The 19,291-nt window shown below is 34.9% G+C and overlaps 1 protein-coding gene across 3 annotated transcripts in view; it reads left to right on the top strand.

Annotated features, from left to right (window-relative positions):
* Positions 1-19,291, top strand: part of LOC127970552 (collagen alpha-1(XIX) chain) — a 130,019-nt gene that overhangs the window by 69,668 nt on the left and 41,060 nt on the right. For all 3 annotated transcript variants that reach the window (XR_008156627.1, XM_052573169.1, XM_052573168.1), the window contains 8 exons: positions 5,270-5,314; positions 7,987-8,022; positions 14,807-14,869; positions 14,986-15,030; positions 15,235-15,267; positions 17,977-18,012; positions 18,547-18,591; positions 18,940-18,975. Coding sequence is in view for 2 of the 3 variants with exons in the window: in XM_052573169.1 (XP_052429129.1) it covers positions 5,270-5,314; positions 7,987-8,022; positions 14,807-14,869; positions 14,986-15,030; positions 15,235-15,267; positions 17,977-18,012; positions 18,547-18,591; positions 18,940-18,975 (339 nt within the window). In the remaining variant the exon portion in view is untranslated. The remainder of the gene's footprint in view (positions 1-5,269; positions 5,315-7,986; positions 8,023-14,806; positions 14,870-14,985; positions 15,031-15,234; positions 15,268-17,976; positions 18,013-18,546; positions 18,592-18,939; positions 18,976-19,291) is intronic.

Below are 19,291 nucleotides of genomic sequence, written 5' to 3'. Positions count from 1 at the left end.
TATCGTACATTACGGGATTTTTTTCATTATTGATCGTACATCGTACAGAGGTAAAAATTATCGTATAAATACTATATTTATCGTACGTCTGGCAACACTGGTTTGAATCTGCCAGTTCTGTGATGCCACTGAACATTCTAAATCATACTCTCAGGGGCACAGAAATAAGAATCCAATATATGGTGCAATAATGCTAAAAATTTTAAAATGCAATTTACATTTTAAATTATTTTTGTTAAAATATATCTGCCGACATTGGGACTGCTAACCAATCAGCAAACAGCAGCTGACTGTGACCCCAGCAGTCTATGATATAAACCGATAATTTTGATTGCACATTGCTAGCTAGCAAGCAATATGTTGCAGAGTTCCTTTCTTAATTTTTTTTTTTTAGCAAAAAACCTTGGCTTGTTGAACAGCAATGGACACAAGGCCTTGACGTTGAACCTGATGAGGATGTTGCCGGATTGGAAATGTCCATGTATCGTACCAAATGTTCAAAATTATCGTATTTGGAAGAAAATTATTACATTTAACAATTAACTACATTCTGACACGACCTGCAAATTACCACTAGGAGTATGGTTGGACGGAAGCAGTGCGACAAAAATACTATCCCATAATTTTGCTCAGTAGTCTGACAATAAATGTGGCACACCCAGATTTTCTCTTTTCTGGCTACGCTACTGGATCAAAACAGGACAGAAAATTGCCTATTACTTCTAAATTGTTTTAGATGTAAAAACCTTGAAAATGGACCTCAGAGAACAGTTATAAAAAAAACAAAAAAAACAAAGGCAGTTCATGACCCCTTTAATGAGTCTTCGTTGAACTCAGTAGTTATCATTTGAACAAGCCTACAGTAACTAAATTTAAAATTCAATTTATTTCTGTGATGGCAAAATCATTACTCCAGTCTTCAGTGTCACGCAATCCTTCAAAAGTCATTCTAATATGCTGATATGTTGCTCTAGAAACATTTCTCATCTATGTTGAAAACGTCTGTTTGTTTTTTTTAAATCCATGATGCCATTTTTTCAGAATTCTTGGAATATGGTTTAAAATAGCATTATTTAAATGAGAAATCTTTTGTAACATTATAAATGTATTTGCTGTCACTTTTGATCAGTTTAATGCTTCCTTTCTGAATAAAAGTACATTTATTTCAAAAAAAACAAAACAATTATTCTGTACCACAACTTTTATATGGTGGTGTAATGTACTAGAATTGCAACCAGATTTGTTTATCTCATATGATTCCCATCGACTCCTTGTGTACACAAAGATCTTGTTGAGAATGTGTGATGCAAGTATAAACTGATATTTTCATAGGATTACAGAGTTTACAGTTGTCATTAAAGTTCTTCCAGATTCTGCAATTGGATTAATTTATTTGAATTGGAAATCTATGTAAACGAGCATTAATCACATTGTATCTTTCTCACTATCTCCATCTCTCTTTCTCTCTCTCTCTCTCTCTCTCTCTCTCACACACACACACACACACACACACACACACACACACACACACACCTTCCACATCCCCCACATCTGTTTGCTCTTTAATGTATATTTGTGACCTAAACTTGGCCCTCGCAAGAACTCAAATAATAATCAAGGCCTCGGATGTTGTGAAATTTACAGGACACTCTGTGTTGCATAGCAACAGGCAGTGCAACACTGAGTGAGAGAGAGGTGATGCTGTGTGTGAGTGATCCGAGCTCTGTGTGAAAGGCTGAAGTGTCACAGAATTGATCTCTTTCATTCGGTCATGCAGAAATGCCCTTATCTGACCAGGTCAGCCAACAACCACAGGCTTTTATTTATTTTTTAATTTATATTTATGAGCAGTTTTATCTTTCAGCATTCTATGGCAATTCCCATAGCTGTTGTTGTAGCCATTTTTCAGAATCTTATCAAATGTATCCATCAACAGCTCAAACTTAACTTTGTCCGTCCATAGTAATGTTCTGGCATTGAATCTGTACGTTTTGTTTTGTTTGTTTGTTTTTTGCCCAATTGAATGGTTTTCTTCTTTTCCAGAGTCAGATTTGGTTTCTCTTTGATACTCTGTCTAAAGACCAGTGGCATCTTAGAGACTTTTCTGTTTCAGATAAAGCTAATGTTTGGTTTGCTCTTTTCAGAGAAGCTTCTAGCTGAGCACCAGCAAGGCATCTGCTTCTCAAACTAGATGCTCTGATGTACTCGTGTTGTTGTGCATCTGGGCATTCCACGTCTCTCTCTCTCAGTCTTGGTTAGATCCAGTTTTTCTTTTGTCAAAACAGTAGTGTGTGGAATGGCCTTTCATCTCTCAGAAGAACAACAGAGCAATGCATTTCCAGGAAAAAATGGGTTTGTGTGTGGCCAGAATTTAACTTAAAAGTATGAAGTGACTTGCAAAAATGCTTGGAAGTGTACTCCATACTACCTACGGGCTAAACTGAAGGTTTCACACTTCAGCGACTGTACCAGATCATTATAAGGATTGGAGTGGAGTATTGGCTGCTTAAAATGGGCCTTTTACATTTTACTTCTATATTATAGAATATTAAATTATTCATTTTGATTTGTAAAATGTTAAATTAAAATTGTTTAAATTTATAATATTTATTTGTAATTTAAAACAGAATATATTTTTTTTATATTTACAAATAAAAATTATATTTCAATTCACAGTAAAATGAATTTACAAAAAAAAATTGTTAGTATTACTTTTATTACTTTTATAAGTAACCTTCATCCTAAAATTGTGATTAGTGAGGGTTGTAGAGGTAAGCCCCAATTTCAGACCATATCATTATTTCGATATGCCATGTTTACAGCGTCTGCTTAAGTGCATTATAAAAAATTGTTTAACATTCAGCATCCACGGTATTGTTGTAATTTACATATTTTGACTCCCATTTAACACTTTATTCTCAATCTGTTTTGGCATACCTTACAGCCCCCAAGATATTAGTATTCACATAAGAGCTTAATATATTTTAGGGGCATAAGGAAGATGATAAGAAAATTCATTATTCATCATCAGTTTAGTTTAATAGGATTGTGAAATATTTATATTTTTTTCATATAACTTTAGTTGTCTTGTGTTTTTCAGACACCACAGACTGAAACGGGAACAAACTGTCAATTTACCCATTTCGCAGACTCTACGCAATGTTAACGTATCATTACTGCGGATAACAACCTGCTTGATATACATTTTTCTGTGCAGCATAATCAGATGATGGATTTCAACTTTCAGAGCCATGAGAAATGCATTCCCTTTAATATTTCCCCACATTCTCCATGTATAATAATGTCTCACTTAGCGAAAAAAAATAATAATTACAATGGCATTACTGAACTACTTTAGCTAGTAATTTATATTTTACAAATAAAATATGCGGTAGCTATAAATTAGGAGTCATTGAGGTTGTTCTTATTACTTTAAGTTGGATTGTAATGAATTAGTGTTAAGTAACTCGTTTTTACTTTTTACTGTTGATGCTACAGACATGAACGGTACTTTCAAATTGTTTGTTGAATCAAAGGCAACAGATAATGTGGTGAGAAGACTGAATGGAAAAGCCTGCTTAATTGGTTTGGTTCTGGTTTCTAGCAGGTCCAAACTGGATATTATCATTGATTGGTCGACCACCCACCATCTTCCAAAAACCAGCTATAACCAGCTTTTATATTTCAAATCATGAAAGAGGGACTTAAACAGTATAAAGTCATAGATTCTTATAGGGTCAGACAGTAAACATCCTCCTAGAATCACCTAAGCAACTATCCACAAGCATCCAGCCTAGAATAAGGCCATAGGGTTGATTCACAAAAATCTTCAGAAGAAATTAAGAAATTTCTACGTCTTCCTCTTGAAAAATATTTGAAAATTTTTATTGTTTTCTTAAGAACAAAATAATGGGTTTTGGTTATCTGATGCCAGACTCTAAAAACTAAGTGGAAAACTTGATAAAAAAGTCGCCTTTTCGCACTCCCTGCAAATTACTTAAATAATCATTAATATGTATTATATGTATCTAGTGTTATGTTGTAAAGCTTAATATTTGAATCAACAGAATAAATACCTTTGGGGATTTTACACAAGCTGGTGGTAATTTGAAAAAGTTATTTACAGTGATTTTTTTTTTTTTTTTTTTTTTTTTTGGGAAGACTCTTTTTAATGATTTGAATTCTTGCAATCTTACGAGGGGTAAAAAATTGTTTTTTCTGAAATAAGAACAGCAGTTAATTATTTTATTCTTGAGAATGTTCTTAGAATCTTGCCCAAGGACATCAAGAAGGGGGGAAAAAAAACATCTCAGATAATGTCCTACACAAGTATCTGCTAATATTCTTTTTGTTTTTCATTAGGGTTAATGTTCCCTTTTTGCTCTGAAATAACCAGCAAATAAATACAGACATCCATTCAAACAGGGACTGATGATGACAGTGGTTTATTCATCGGGAGTTCTTTTTATTAAACACTGGCAAACTCGACATCACTGTATCACAGAGAATCTTAATGAACAGTTCTGAGGAGTCACTGGCTTTTGTGTGCAGTGATCTCAAAAACACTCCCCACACAGACAAAAAAAAGACGAAAAAACAGTCTGGTCCTCCACCTTCCCCTGCTGAATTCTTAATAATGGTGTACATATTGCTGAAATTGCACCCTGCGCTTGTATATATAACGTCTCCATAAAATTAATTTAGTAAAGACGACGCAGCCATCAAAGAAACGTCCGGCTTATTCATCAGGGGACAATGTGGAAACTAATTTCCCTGAGGTTGCCACACTGGCTGTCTTTGTGTCAGTTTTTCCGATATGCTTGTGTCATCACTGCGCACACAAAATTAAACCGGTGACTGGCAGTTTTGACGGCTTTCATTGAGCCCACCTCGTGCACTTTGCCTTTTCGTGTGTTTCAAGCATACGAATTGAAGGCGCTTATTATATTTGTGAATAGTCCATTATGTCCAGGCGAGCATTCGGGGCCGTGCTCAGGGGCCCGTTCTGTTTGTCACACAGGGCCTGTTTTGATTGATGGCCGTGGTTTGTCACAGCTGGAAAGAAGGTGGAAGACTTGGGTGGTAAAAAGAAAGCGATGCACCACACAGAGCTCTGCAATTAAGCTGTTTTCGTTCTGTTAATTAAAAGCAAATTAGTCTCCGCAACAAGAGGAGCTGTCTTCTCCTAATTGCCAACCAGCATTGCCAGGCATGAACCTGTTGTTGAAACGTTCTGTCTTTTCTTACACGTTCATTTTCATTTTTGCAGGGTCGACGGGGGAAGACAGGAGAACCAGGGACTCCAGGACCTCCGGTAAGAATTACAGTTTATAGTATGTGTAACATTTGACAAGAAAATTACCAAAAGTGAAACCTGGTCGCTTTGAAAAGCTGAATGGCCTTTTCCAACCAATCATGATCTTGGGAGTGCAACAGGAGAAGAAAATGGAAATTTATTCAAAATATATTCTCAGTAATCCAACATTGTTATTATTTTTCAGTTTAACAGTTTTTAAGGGAATTTGCAAAGACCCCACAAAGTATTTCTATATAAAAGTGTGCATTTGCTTTATTCCCACCTGCCTGATTTGATATCTTATTATATACAGTAATACAATGAAATTCAAAAATAGTTTCTAGTGTCCAATTACTCTTTAGAGGCTCTGCATCTTGTTTTAGACGTATTTTGATATTTTTACAGCTCAGGAATTGATTTGATCCGCATTAGCAAATAATAAACGAAGTGGATTGGTTCTGAGGATTTAGTTGTATTAAATTAGTGCAGAAAATCCCTATTAAATAAATCAAAAAATAAATAACTTCAAGTTTGATACCAGATATTTGATGTATATGAGCATTAATATCAAGCCCACACAGAATGTGTTGCCGCAAAGCTCTGCAGAAATCTCCACATATTTCTATGCCTGTCATTCAAAAAGTTTTCAACCCTTAGTGTTTTTTTCATAAGTTTATTTCAGCTACTTACAAGTGTAGAAACACCATTTTACCATATTTAAATCCATGCTCCAGCATTCTGCAAATTTCTCCTATCACTTGAAATGTAAAGTCTAGATGGCCAAAAGTATTTCAAGTTTAGAAATGTTTTTGTTCCCAAATACTGTTTAAAATGGTTCATTTTAATAAAATGGAATTAGAATATAAATAAATGTTAAATTGATATAAATACATGTAGGTTTTGAAATGCAGCTCATTTTTACCATTTAGTTTATATCATTTCTCATTTCCTTCCCCTGCTATTCGTTTCAGATTCAGAAAGCATAACTGTTGTCATAAATCTGCTTCAAAAGCAAACCAAATTTGTCATTGTGCATAATGGACAGATACCTGCTGCTATATTAATCCCCTCCAGATGAGTTTTCTTGGTTTATGCATTGGTTCAATTGAAATCTCCATCACATGCGCTGTTTAGCTCAACGTTTCAAATTACGATTTCAAGCAGCCCAGAGGGCCATATTAAGAGCAGTCCCATGCATAAGTGTTATTGAAGATCCTAATGAGACTCTCAAAGGGGCCCTATTTTACTGCTTGAATAATAGTCATCTCTTCAAAGCCGTGGCATCAGTATGGAAATGTCTGTGACATAAAAATCACACACACACACACACAATTTTCAGGCTTTGAAACCTATGTTGCATCATACATTTCTGGCATTTTTACATTGCCTTTGGCTTTGTGGTTGTACCCACATATGTAGAACCGCGTAAGTTAAGTGGAAAATGAGTGATTAATAGATTGCTATACTGAGTGAAAAGGAATAAAGGAATACTTCTCTACAAAATAGAATTCAAGAGAGTGCAAATAATGCCAGAATTTCCAAGACCATTTGACTTTTTTTCTTCTTCTTTTTTTTTTTTTTATAGACTTCATGGTTGCTCTTATAAATAGAAACTATTTAAGCAAAAGCATCAAAAAGTGGTTCATTTGACTTGTGAACTATAGTAAGTCTTCTGAAGTCATGCGATAGCTTTGTGTAAGGAACCAACTGACTTTGAAGTAGTTATTCGCTGATAAATTTCCCGAGTGATTGTTCACTACTGTATTGAGTCTGACTTGTGAACGAATCATTAAGACTGGCTTTGTGAATCAAAAAAGCTTTGAATCAATTATGAAAACTTTAAAACATATCTACAGTTGATAATACTGTCATCATTCAGAGCCAGATGTTGAGAATTTGGCTCTGTTTTTCACACAAAGCCATCATGTTGCTACAGAAGAACTTGATGTATCATATGGAACACATTTATGTATCATTTATATGATGTTTTAGACTCAGTTCATTGTAAATGCATTTTCTAGAAAGCAAATATGGCTGAGTTTTCATTTTTGGTTCTGCTGTATCTTTAAAGATTCAGTAAGTTGTAAACCGAATGACAAATACTACCAGATCTGCTCTGCATACTAACAATGTCTGACCGTTTAGTTTCACACATTCCATTACAGGAAAGTTATAAAATGGTGGAAGCAATCATAAGTGTCGGGAGGGAAGTGGTTGTGACATTTTTAAATGGCAGTGTCTAGATAATTTCCATGGCATGTGCCAACCTTGCTTCTGTCCTCGGGAGCTGGCATTTATGAGTGGCCTGTCGTCTGTGGTGGTTGGGAGGAGGAGGAGGAGGGCCTCGGGCAGCACAGACATCCTCCCCCAGCCTCGATGTGTCGAGGAATGCCACGTGCAGTCCAGGAGGCCCTTATCTATCTGGATGTTTAGTTGAGCTGATGTGTCTAGTGACCTTTGTCAAGGACATTCACAGGTGTTGTTGCTCCAGTCTTGGGCGACAGAGGCTAATACACAGTGAATGCTGTCCTGGTTGCTGGGTCAGTCAGTTAAACCCGAATTTACATTTTGTTTTGCAAAAGGGTTTTGATCAAAAAATCTTCCTTGCCCAAGACATTTTGAAATGAGCTTCCAAATGCAGGTGTAAGTGATTTGATTTACTTTAACTGAGATTTATGTCTTCAACACAGGGTCCACCTGGAACATGCGATGCTGAAGCGGTTAAGGTAAGATTGAGCTGTTTTTGAAAATGTAAATGTGATCATTTAATATTTTAAAAGCAAAAACACTTTAAGCCATTCGTAGGTTGGAAAGTGTAAACACTGTGGCACTTTCAAAACATAAATAGCAATGTTTAAGCAGCCTGAGCAGCATTGGGGATGGCATTTTGATTTATTTTTTATTTTTTAATCAGAAGTAGACAGGAAAGTGTTCAGGACTGACTGAAAAATTGTCATTATGTGGTTCTGTTTGGTTACTCCAATGGTTTTAAGACGACTACATGTATAAAAAACATTTACTTTTTTTGTAAGTTGAAAATTTTTATTATCAAAGGCCGTGTCATTTAAAGGGTTAGTTCACCCAAAAATGAAAGTTCTGTCATTAATTACTCACTATCATGTTGTTCCAAACCTGTAAGACCTCTGTTCATCTTTGGAACACAAATCCTGATATTTTTGATGCATCCTGTGAGCTCTCTGACCATCCCAGACAGCAAGTGTCCTAACATGATCAAGGTTCAGAAAAGTAGTAAGGACATCGGTAAAGAAATCCGTGTGACATCAGGGATTCAACCATAATTTTACGAAGCTACGAGAATACTTTCTGTGTGCAAAAAAAAAAAAAAAAAAAAAATGCAACAGTTCATGTCCTTTGCATCACCCTGGCACCATTTTGGAGAGTATCCACTTTTTGACTTTTCTTGACTTTTGGGAGTCTGAAAGAGTCAGATAGTAAAAATCAAAACCACCATTACTTTCATTCTTTAAAATAGAGGTACAAACTGTCACCGAAATATCATCAAATGCATTTTTTGAGTACTAATACAGTATGTACATTTAATGTGCTATTGTACCATTTATCAGTAAATAAGATACAAAGAAGTACAATTTAACATTTTATACCTTAGTGTACTACCATAGTGACAGCTTTGTGTACCTTTGTAAATAAGTTTTAACGCATTACATTGTGACACATTAAGTGTATTAGGAGCAGTGCACTCTGTATGCATACTACATACTGATGCACGAGTAAATGTAGCATGTTAGTAAACTAATTTGAACATTCCAAAATCTACAATTTCAATTAGTTTAGTCTAAAAATTAAAAACAATATTTTTTAAACAGTTTTTTTTTTTTTTTTTAATGATTGAAAATTGATCAGGTCATAATATGGCAACAATATAGCATTCTTTATGAATCATGGAATCATGTAATTGCTTAATTTACTATTTTTAAAGAATAGTACATAGGAAACAGTGTATACTGGACAGTATTTGGTGAGTAGTAAGCTAGTACCCCATTCTGAACATACACTTCAATAGATATCGGAGTTGTTGTGAGGTCAGTGCAAACACATGCACCACTGTCAGTGACCTAGAAGACGGTTTAGACACATTGTGCTGTCTGTCTGTCGGTAAGGTGAGATCAAGCATTTATTCAGTGCTGTCCTCCTGAGAACAGAGAGGGAAGGACACGCTCGCATCCTACTGATTGACTTCCCTCAGTCAAACGCTGGCTGTCTGCTCAGCATGTTAAACAGCCACACATACTACATCACTCCTCAGTCTCAAGCCTGACAGATGGTAATTATGAACAGTGCATTTGCAAAAGGTCTGCAATAATTTTCATGAAGCCCTGGGGTGTAATATTTCACAAGGGGCAATGGCAGTGTATGAACATATATAAAAAAAAATTATATATAATAAATGTTGTCAGTTCACACTCACAGCTGACACACACAGTCAGGTCTCAGGGCAGAAAGTGCCTCTGTCTGACCTTTAACCTTATTCTCATAAAGTAACCACACCTGTATAAGTTACACTGTTTACTTGCAATTTGATTTGCAAAACAAAATGTAAGTTTATTTTTTAACCCATGGTCAATTTCTTGCTTCATATATTATTTTTGGGATTTATGCATGAATAAAAAACATTTATTTGGTAGGGGGATCCAAAATAAATGGTTAAAGTCTTTATCTTATGCAGTCTTGAGTAAATTGAGATTGTTTTGTATATATTTATTTTGTTTTATTTTCTACTATGGAACTACTGATTTGTCAAATTATCTTTTGCTGTGCTGTTACTCTCCCAGTGTCACGGATCTCTCTTTTATTTTTTTATGCTCATGAGTTTAAATCACACCAGAATTGTGCCTGGATACCTTCATTAATTAAAAGATGTTTTATAACCTACATTTTTCTTTTCCAGTCAATTTGATACAACCTGTTTCAAGTCCCTCAGTTTGACAAGTATAGTAATTAAAGAAAGTTAATTTTATCTTTCAGATGGTGGGATGTCTAATCACTAGAATTTTTTTTTTCTGCTGTTAGCAGACATTTTAAATAAAAATAATCTTTCCTAATTTCCTCTAAATGACAATAATTAGTGTAGTCAAATGGACAGTGTAACCAGGAGCATCGTTTACCTAATCCCAGACCATCCCACCTGACATCTAATTCAGGGCAAATAATTCAGGCTTGGGTGTAATTAAATGAACATTCTAGGTTAAAAGCAGGTTAAGGACTATCAACAGCTTTTGTGACATACTGTTGATTTCCACAAAAACTAATTTAATCTCATCCGCTCGTTTTGGAAAAGCAAAGAAACATCTCTTTTACAGCCATACAGTTACAATGGTAGTCTATGAGGTCAGTCATTTCAGAGAGTTTAAAAGCAGAAATAAAAGAAGTTTATTCCTCTATTTAAAAAAAAAAACTATTAACAATATAAGTACATTAACTAAAATTATAAGCAGCAAATTTCTGGAAATTTCTGCAAATTTGTCTTCCAAAGTAACTGAAAACTGACAAAAGTCAGATTTCAGAAGTTCTTATTTTAAACCTGGAGCATAAAAAATGTGAGACCCTAATAGTTTATCAAGAAATGTGTGCTTTAATTTTAGAAGGCCTTGAAGCTATGTATGTGTTCAAGCACTGGACATGATTCAGCCGCACTTAGGCCCGGAGGGATAAAAGGACAAGGACAAACAAATATAGGCTGATTTATTGTTGATAAATATAGAATTGAGAATTTTTCTGTTTATGACGTCAAGTGAGTCACTGTTGTCTTAACTATTTTTGTACATTGTTCAGTTGAAGAGTAGTGTCTTAGCAACAAATAACAGTCAGGATGCCTGCATGCATTAGCCAATTAGAAAACCATGACGTGTGTCTTTAGCTGTCAGTCATTTTTGGATGCTTGGGTGGGTTGGCTTTTGTAGAGGTGCATAGTCAATTCATTAATATTTCTATGCAGTAAGCAAGGCATGCTGTGTTTCTGAAATGCTCAATTAAATTGAGTTTGCTGTAGGGACGGTGCACACACACCAAACCATTATGTTATATTAACCATGAGCTGAATCCAGAGATGAAAGGTTCCTTGTCATCTGGGTGGGGCTCAGACCCTTTGGCTTTGCATTTAAAGTCAGTCTATATCATACAGTATCAGGGCCGTCTGTCAATGTTTGACCTTCTAGTGGTCCTTTCATAGAACAAACTGCCTCAGGGTCTTTGGTATTTTAGCGCTGCCCATTAGGAATGTTAATAGATCCAATCAGAAAGGCTTGCTCACTTGTTTTCAAAACTACTGCTGAAAACACTTGTTCATTGCTTAAATTCATTGCTCGCCCCGGAGACGGTTGCATTACACTAGACTTTCAAGCATTTGAAATATGCATTAAAACATTATTTTTAAATGTTTTTACTACTTTTTTTCAATCCTCAAAAATACTTTTTCTTTTATCAAGAATGTTTTCATTCATGTTTTCATCTATAAGCAATATGAATGCTCCTGAGCTAAATTTCAACTGTCCCAGATAAGGGTATGAATACTTATGCAATGGAATCATTTTAGGGTTTTATTTGTAATATATTTGCAAAGATGTTAAAAACTTTTTTTTTTTTTTTTTGCTTTACCATTATAGTGTAGACTGATGTGGGGGAAAAAAATGAAGGGGTATGAATAATTTCGCAAGGTACTGTACAAGAGTAGTTTTACATGTCACTGTTTATAGCACAAGGTGGTCCTCCTTTGCTGGGTCGCTTTAAAAAAAAAAAGGGGGGCATAAATTAAGAGTATACCCACTTCCTGGCACCAATACACCACTGCACTAAAGCATGTAAAATCACTGTTTTGACAGACTGCAAGTCCAACAAACCTCCTTACGCTGGTTCAAGTTGCTTTTCTCAGCAGGAGAGGCCAAAGTAAGAAGAGCAATTGTGCGGTCGAGCTCTTAGTAGAGCTATTCAGACTCTGTCCATTCTGTGTGGCTTTTATTACTGATCACGAATGACCGTCTATCATCAGCTGGCCGTAAAAGACACTCTCTTCCCTCAGCGAGGACATTTCCTATAAATCTTCACGCAGGGATTCGGGATTACACAGGGGTTTGGCGAGAGAGCTGATGCTTGACAAAGAGGACCAGAGGGACAGGCTTTTTGCTTCAGTGCACCTTTGAGCTCAGACAGAAGGAGAGTGTGTATGCAGTGCTCCAATTTGCTCTTGTGAGAGCTTTGTGTGTGTGTGTGTCGTCTCCACCAGTTCACACAGGCATTGGACTGTGACTGGACACTGAGAACAGTGAGAGGGCTGTGTAGCTTCTGCATACGTTTGTCCTGACAGTGCAAAGAGAGAGCTTTGACAGACTCGCGCTACAAGAGTTCGAAGCAGAGTAAATGCTGCTCTTTGTTAGGGAATTGTTCATGGTCAATACACATGGTGTGGTTAACATACTTTGACCTTAGCATTCTACTGCGGGTAACAAGTCAGAAAGCAGGGTTACCTACATCATTACCACTTACTTGTATAATAGGTCACTTGTTTGACTGAGGACTTGTGTTTAAGTGTGTTTAATATTAATAAAAAATTATTGTGCAATTATTTATAAAGTATATGACAAGAAATAAAAATAGATAATAAGATAGTAACAAACTATCACACCACAGGATCATTTAAATTAGCCTTTGTTGCTAACAGTTAGCATTCACATTTATTCATTTATTTAGAATTTTATTTAAATGGATTTGAAATGCTAAAATCATTTATTCGTAATTAAATCTTTTTTTTTTCCTAAACCATAGTTAAAATTGTTCTTGATGTCCGAAATCTCAGGTCAAATTAGTTAATTAGACAAAAAATCATTAAAATATTATTTGAAATTATTAAATCTCAGGTAGTGTGAATTTACTATTTGATTTTTCCTGTGAATCATGTTTAAGACCGTAAAATCCAAAGATGTAACGCGTTTTTAAATAATTTATTCGAATTGAACAACAAAATGATTATTTAAATGAAGTTCTTATGTTATTCAACACTGTTATTTCAGGATTTCTCTCAAAATTGCATCATGAAATTCAAAAATATTCAGAAAGAGGGAAAAAAACTCACATTGTTTATGAAATACCAAAATATTTTTTGTCTTTTTGTCTTGAAGCATTGTGAAAACTTCTTTTTTGTTTATTTTTTGACTGATTGGATTGCTATATTGCAGAGTCTCCAAGATGCAATCAAAACAGATAGCAATCTGATCACTCAGGAGGTGGTTTGGGAGGTGGCAATTACAGAGGAACAGAGACTCTGAGCTTTGGCATTCGACCAAACACACTGCTATCTTTTGTGTGCACTCTGTTGTGCTTGTAAGCAATATTATGAAAAAGAAAAAAACTGTACAACTTGAGGGAATTGCCTTTTCCAGGTTGAGTAGACAAATTGTATTACCTCTCCACATAGTTCCCCTCAGGAATTTTAATGTACATACAGCGTTCAGTCAAGTCTGACACCACTAAAATCACCACAGGGATGTTTTGTGACGGTCCCTTCTCTCCTCAACACTTCCTCTCAGTGATGTTTGTTTTGAAAGAAAACGCAACATTCAATTATAAATCTTTTATAATTTTACATTGTTTAGCTTTGAATCTATGTGTATTGGAGTTTCTGAAAGCAGAAATGGATTCCAGGCTCAAACGCTCAGCCTCTCGCCTGCCAGTATAAAAGATGCTCAGTTTGCATTGTTTTGAGACAGGACTCAAAATGGACGCAGAGTGAGTGAGACGGGACTTTATCTTCAGTGCGAAAGTGCCATCTATTGGCCGATAAATTCCTGTCCTGTCTGCGTGACATGATGTGCTATGGTGACTTACAGATCATTGGTTTCATGTTTAGTGGCTGTAATTAAGTGGCACACCAGCATGTGTGATGTATGCAAACATGGGCACATTTGTGTGATGGAAGATGGATTAAACAAGGGTTCACCGACTGGTTTTGACATTTAACATTTAAATATTCTGGTTCGCTGTGCCACATCACATCAACACCGCCAAATAAAAAGAAGTGTGATATGTGCGCCGCTGGATGCTAGATTCCCAGCATGCGTCACAGCACGACTGAATCATGCTTGTTACATCTTCATTGTGTTGTTTCCATTGACTTGTGTAATAATGTGATGTGATTTTGAGTTTCACCATCATTGCAGTTTAGTAATTGCTGTAAATTGTGGTTTCCCGGGATGAGAAAGGTCAAGGAAGTGTCCGTGTTGAAAGTTACAATTTTGGCAATAATGAACAAGCATTGGAAAAAATTAAAGATAAAGGCGTGGAAAGGTAAAATCAAGAAGGTCAAGAACTTGAATATACTTGAACATCTACATAATACATATATACATTTTGTTATTATATTTTACATTTAAAATGAATCTATTATGCCAGTGGTTGCCATATGCAGATTATTCACCCCTAGACAGTATTATCTGGGTTCATATGTTGTATACATGTATGATTATTATTATTGTTTTTCAGGGTATGAAGGGTGACCCGGGTGTTGCAGGAACGGATGGACAGAAGGGCGATAAAGGGGATACTGTATGTAACATCTCATAACATCTCAGAGCTCTGATTAAAAAAAAATCCCATCACAGATTTATGTTTGCTTATTTACCTCATGATACTTTCGTCTCTTCTAATATCTCACTCCACAGGGTTTGCCTGGCCTGGAGGGAGCCAGTGGAACGAAGGGGCAAAAGGTTTGTAATGCATGTTTTATTTGTTAGTTTGTGTGCTGGGAGGAGGTGAGTCTGTTCACCTGTATACCAGCTCTGTCTAATAAATCATAGTCTTGTGTAGAAAACCTTTTGACTATAACTGAGGTTCAGACTCAGTCAATTCTGTGGTTCATTTGATTCACTTTTCTTTGTGTGTGTTTTTTTTTTTAATCATTATTCCCTTAGGGTGAGGAAGGACCCAGAGGTCTGCCGGGCCCCGTGAGTACTAGAGGTTCCCTGTCAGAGGTTCTGACGCATACAAATATATCACATACAGTAGTAACACACATGAGATGAAACTTTCATATCTTTGATAAACACACCTTTGATATTCATGCCATGAACGACTCCATTGAGATGATTCAAGTCCAGTAAATGAGTCAGAGCTAATTTTGCAGTCAGTCATTTTTTTCAAGAAGCATTTTATTCTCACCAAGGCTGTATTTATTTGCTCTAAATTTGCTCTAAGTGTGAAATAATATTGCAGATTAAAATAACATTTTTATATTGTAACATTTCCTAAAATGTAGTTTATTCATGATGGCAATCATGCATTTTGATCCTGAATTTTCAGGGATTTCTCCAGTCTAAAATCATTCTAAAGTGCTGATTTGTTAAGAATACTTTCTTTTTATTGTCAAAGCAATTGAGCTAGTTCAAAATTTTTTTATTTTTTTGATGAATACAATGTTCAAAATAACAGCATTTGTTTAAAAAAAAATAATGGCAACATTTATAAATGTTAAATTGGTAACATTATAAATGACTTTACTATCATTTTTGATCAAATGAGTCAATAAAATAACTGAATATGCATTGAGTTAATGTATATTGTGCTTTATTTATTAATTATAATTCTGCTTATTGATACACTTACCAACATTTCATTTTAAGGTCAACATCACCTGAAATACTTTCTTTGATAAGAGCCCTGTTGCGATCAATTATAAATGTTAATACCGATAAAATAAAGCTATTTATTTAGTATTCTAAATTTGATTTAACTTCAGTGTAGGTTTTAAAAGACACATAACTGGAAGACCACATGAAAATGAAAACAAAATTTCCTGTTTGTTCTGCATTTTATGATTGTCCAAGTCGAAGTTACAGTAACTGCCAGCACAAACAGCTTCTGGCGTATTGACAGTGGAGAGTGTACTGCATTATTAGTGCAGCACTGCTCATCGGCTTCATCTCTGCTGACTGCTCACTAATAAGAAAACCTTTGAGAGCTGAGAAGCCAAAAGCTTTTTGGTTGCACTTAGCACAAAATTTGCAGGTTTGGAACTGCATTGACCGTGTCAATTAAATCAAAAGAGGGAGACGAAAGGTGCGATTTGACAGCAGGGCACAAAATCAATCGATGCTGCCTGCTGTGTGAATCTCTTGCTAAATGGGAGAAACGAGATGCCTTTAGCCCTTTTAAACCAATTTACAAAGATTCATGAAGCCTGGAACACCAAAGAATCTGATGGCTTCTTTTTACTTCTGTTCTGAAATTTTTCTTTATGGTTTCCTCTTTTATTTGTTATTTGATTGTAGCCATCTCTGAATGAAGCTTGTTGTTGTTTCTCTTTTAATTAAGGATTTGTAATTTTTCTCAATACAATATATCTTTTTTATTTTTTTTTTTATGATTTTTGTATAGCACCTTATTTTAAAAATATAATTAATATTCAGTTGGAGTATAATATGCACAACTGGTTTAAACATTTATAATAAGAATAACTTTTTAATGAGCACAAAATCAGCATGTGACACTAAAGACTGGAATAAAATTAATCGTTGCTATTACAGGAATAAATTACATTTTAAAGTATATTCAATAAAAACTTTTATTTTATTTTAAATAGCTTTTTTTCAATCAAGTAAATACAGTCTGGCTGTAGTTTAGTTAAACTAAACTTTGAATGATAGTGCACACTTATAAACATTACTTTTCTGCATTTAACAAAACATAATTCAAATGTTTGGTATATTTAAAAAAAAATGTGTATGAATTTAACCTATGTTTTTGTGCATTATATTTTTGAGTTTATTGTATTGTGTGACAATCGACAGTTTAACACTAAACTAAATGTATTTCAAATCAGTCAACTGTGAGGTCCTTTTCACCTAATATGATGTATTAGGCAACTCCCTAGGAAGAGAATAAGATGGGCAGCTCAATAGGTTTCATATAATTTCCACGCGTTTATTCAGCACAATGAATAAATGTACAAAACTGGAAACATTCTATTATTCATTCTCTACACCAACTTTGTCTTGAAGTTACGTCAGGCCTCCTGTTGTTTCATCTTTATTCATAGACTTCTGTTTTACAGCTCATGAAACGCTCTAGATGAATCCATGGATACATCGTGCAAAACAATCTGTCTTTCACCGCTGACTGAAAGCCGTCATGATGATTGACAGGCTATTAAACCAGCTGGTATAGTTAATGGAAAAATGGAAAGCCGTAAAACAGATTGTGAATCCACCTCTATGTGGCAGACAGTGATGTCTTGAAGAGGCACTTTTTTGGTCTATATTGACTGGCCTCTTGTTGCAGTAAAAGGCTCTTGCCATTTTAAATGCCATAAACCCTGGATTAATGGTAATCTTTCACATAGAGGCCACCCGGACAGTTGAGAACGAGAGAGGAAGCTTCTGTTTTATGCTTGTGTGGAGATGTTGAGGTTATCACTGAACTGAGATCTAAGAACAGAGCATGAGAAAGGATTAAAGCATAACTGATAAGTTCTTTCTAATGAGCATTTCACCTGATCTTCCCTTTAAAAAACTAAAAACTCAACACCAACTTCTTTTTGATGGTCCTAGGCTCAATTTAATACATGTAACCTGCAGTTGCTGTCTCATGGTAGTTTTTTTTTTTTATTACAGCATAAGCTAACATTAATATTAAATAGTCTTTTTTTCTTTATTAAGGTGATGACAGCACATGGACTGAGACTTTCTGGATCTGTAAGTTCAGATGCCGTTTAAAAATATGAGATTTTTTACAAATAAAAATGTTTAAAACCACTAGTGAAAATGCTTCTTTTTCGTATATATCTTTTCTGATATTTTTTATTTGAATTTATAATTAAGATGTGATTTTAGTTGAACACGGTTTATTTTATTTTTATACTATTTTTGCAAATCTGTGAATAAAAATTAATAGACAGAAAATTCTATAAAAATTAAGTGAAAATATTTATTTTACATCATAACATTACATTATAATTAGTATTAATATTTTTATCATCATCATTATTATTCTTATTAAATCCTTAAACTTTCAATGTTTAATTACATTAGTCCTAGAATTTCTTTTGCAATGTATTTGGAAATAATTTTCAGTCAGATGTGCTGTTTTAATAACATCATATGCATAGTAAACTGACGGTCACTGTTTTTTTTTTATTTTTTATTATCATCATTATTATGTAACCATGCATTTCCTCCATGAATAATCTCTAGCCATTGTTCTGTTTGTTTCTCCCAATAATCCATGAGGGGGAAGGAGGTGAAAAAGGCCAGAAAGGAGAGAAAGGAGACCAGGTTAGTAGCCACTCATTAGCGTTGTTTGTCATGCATCCGCAACAGACTGTAAGATCATTAAAAGGTTTTTAAAAATCAGCCTGGTCTTAAAATGAAAAGGAAAATATGAAAGCTGTGCTGAATCAACACAGTGGACAGTCAATCAAACTGCTCAGTCTGGCTCTCTCTTTAATCTGTCAGATGTTAGTCGAGACATGAAGGTTTTAAAAGCAGGGACCTTTAAAAGGAAACATTTTGAAAGGGTGGACACATAAAAAGATATGTTTCGACCTTTTCTTGTTCTACTGTAGGTCCTCTTGAAAATGTGATTTAATGCATTGCAGTCAGCCTTTTCTCTTCTTTCACCAGGGTGAAAAAGGGTCTGAAGGCTCAAAAGGTCTCCAGGTAAATAAAGTGCACAAGATGTTGTAAGGGTTTTTTTTATATACATTAGTGCACATCAGAGGAACAGCATCCATGTCATTCAATGTTGAACATATATGAGCTTAAAAAAAGCGACCCATCTTTATTTTGGCCATTCCAAGGGAATAGTGTAATACTGTATGTGCACAGGTTTCTGAACATTGTCACATCATTTGATCGATTTAACAGTACTTATGACAATGTGTAATGCAAAAAAAAAAGAAAATAAAAAAGATATAATACACTATTACAATGGAATAATTAAAGATATTCGATATATTTAATTTTATGGCCTTGT

The sequence above is a fragment of the Carassius gibelio genome, chromosome B13 (genome assembly GCF_023724105.1).
Source record: "Carassius gibelio isolate Cgi1373 ecotype wild population from Czech Republic chromosome B13, carGib1.2-hapl.c, whole genome shotgun sequence".
In the NCBI taxonomy this organism is placed as follows: Eukaryota; Metazoa; Chordata; class Actinopteri; order Cypriniformes; family Cyprinidae; genus Carassius; species Carassius gibelio.
Note: the sequence above shows the minus strand (reverse complement) of the source record. Positions and strands in the feature narration are given on the sequence as shown.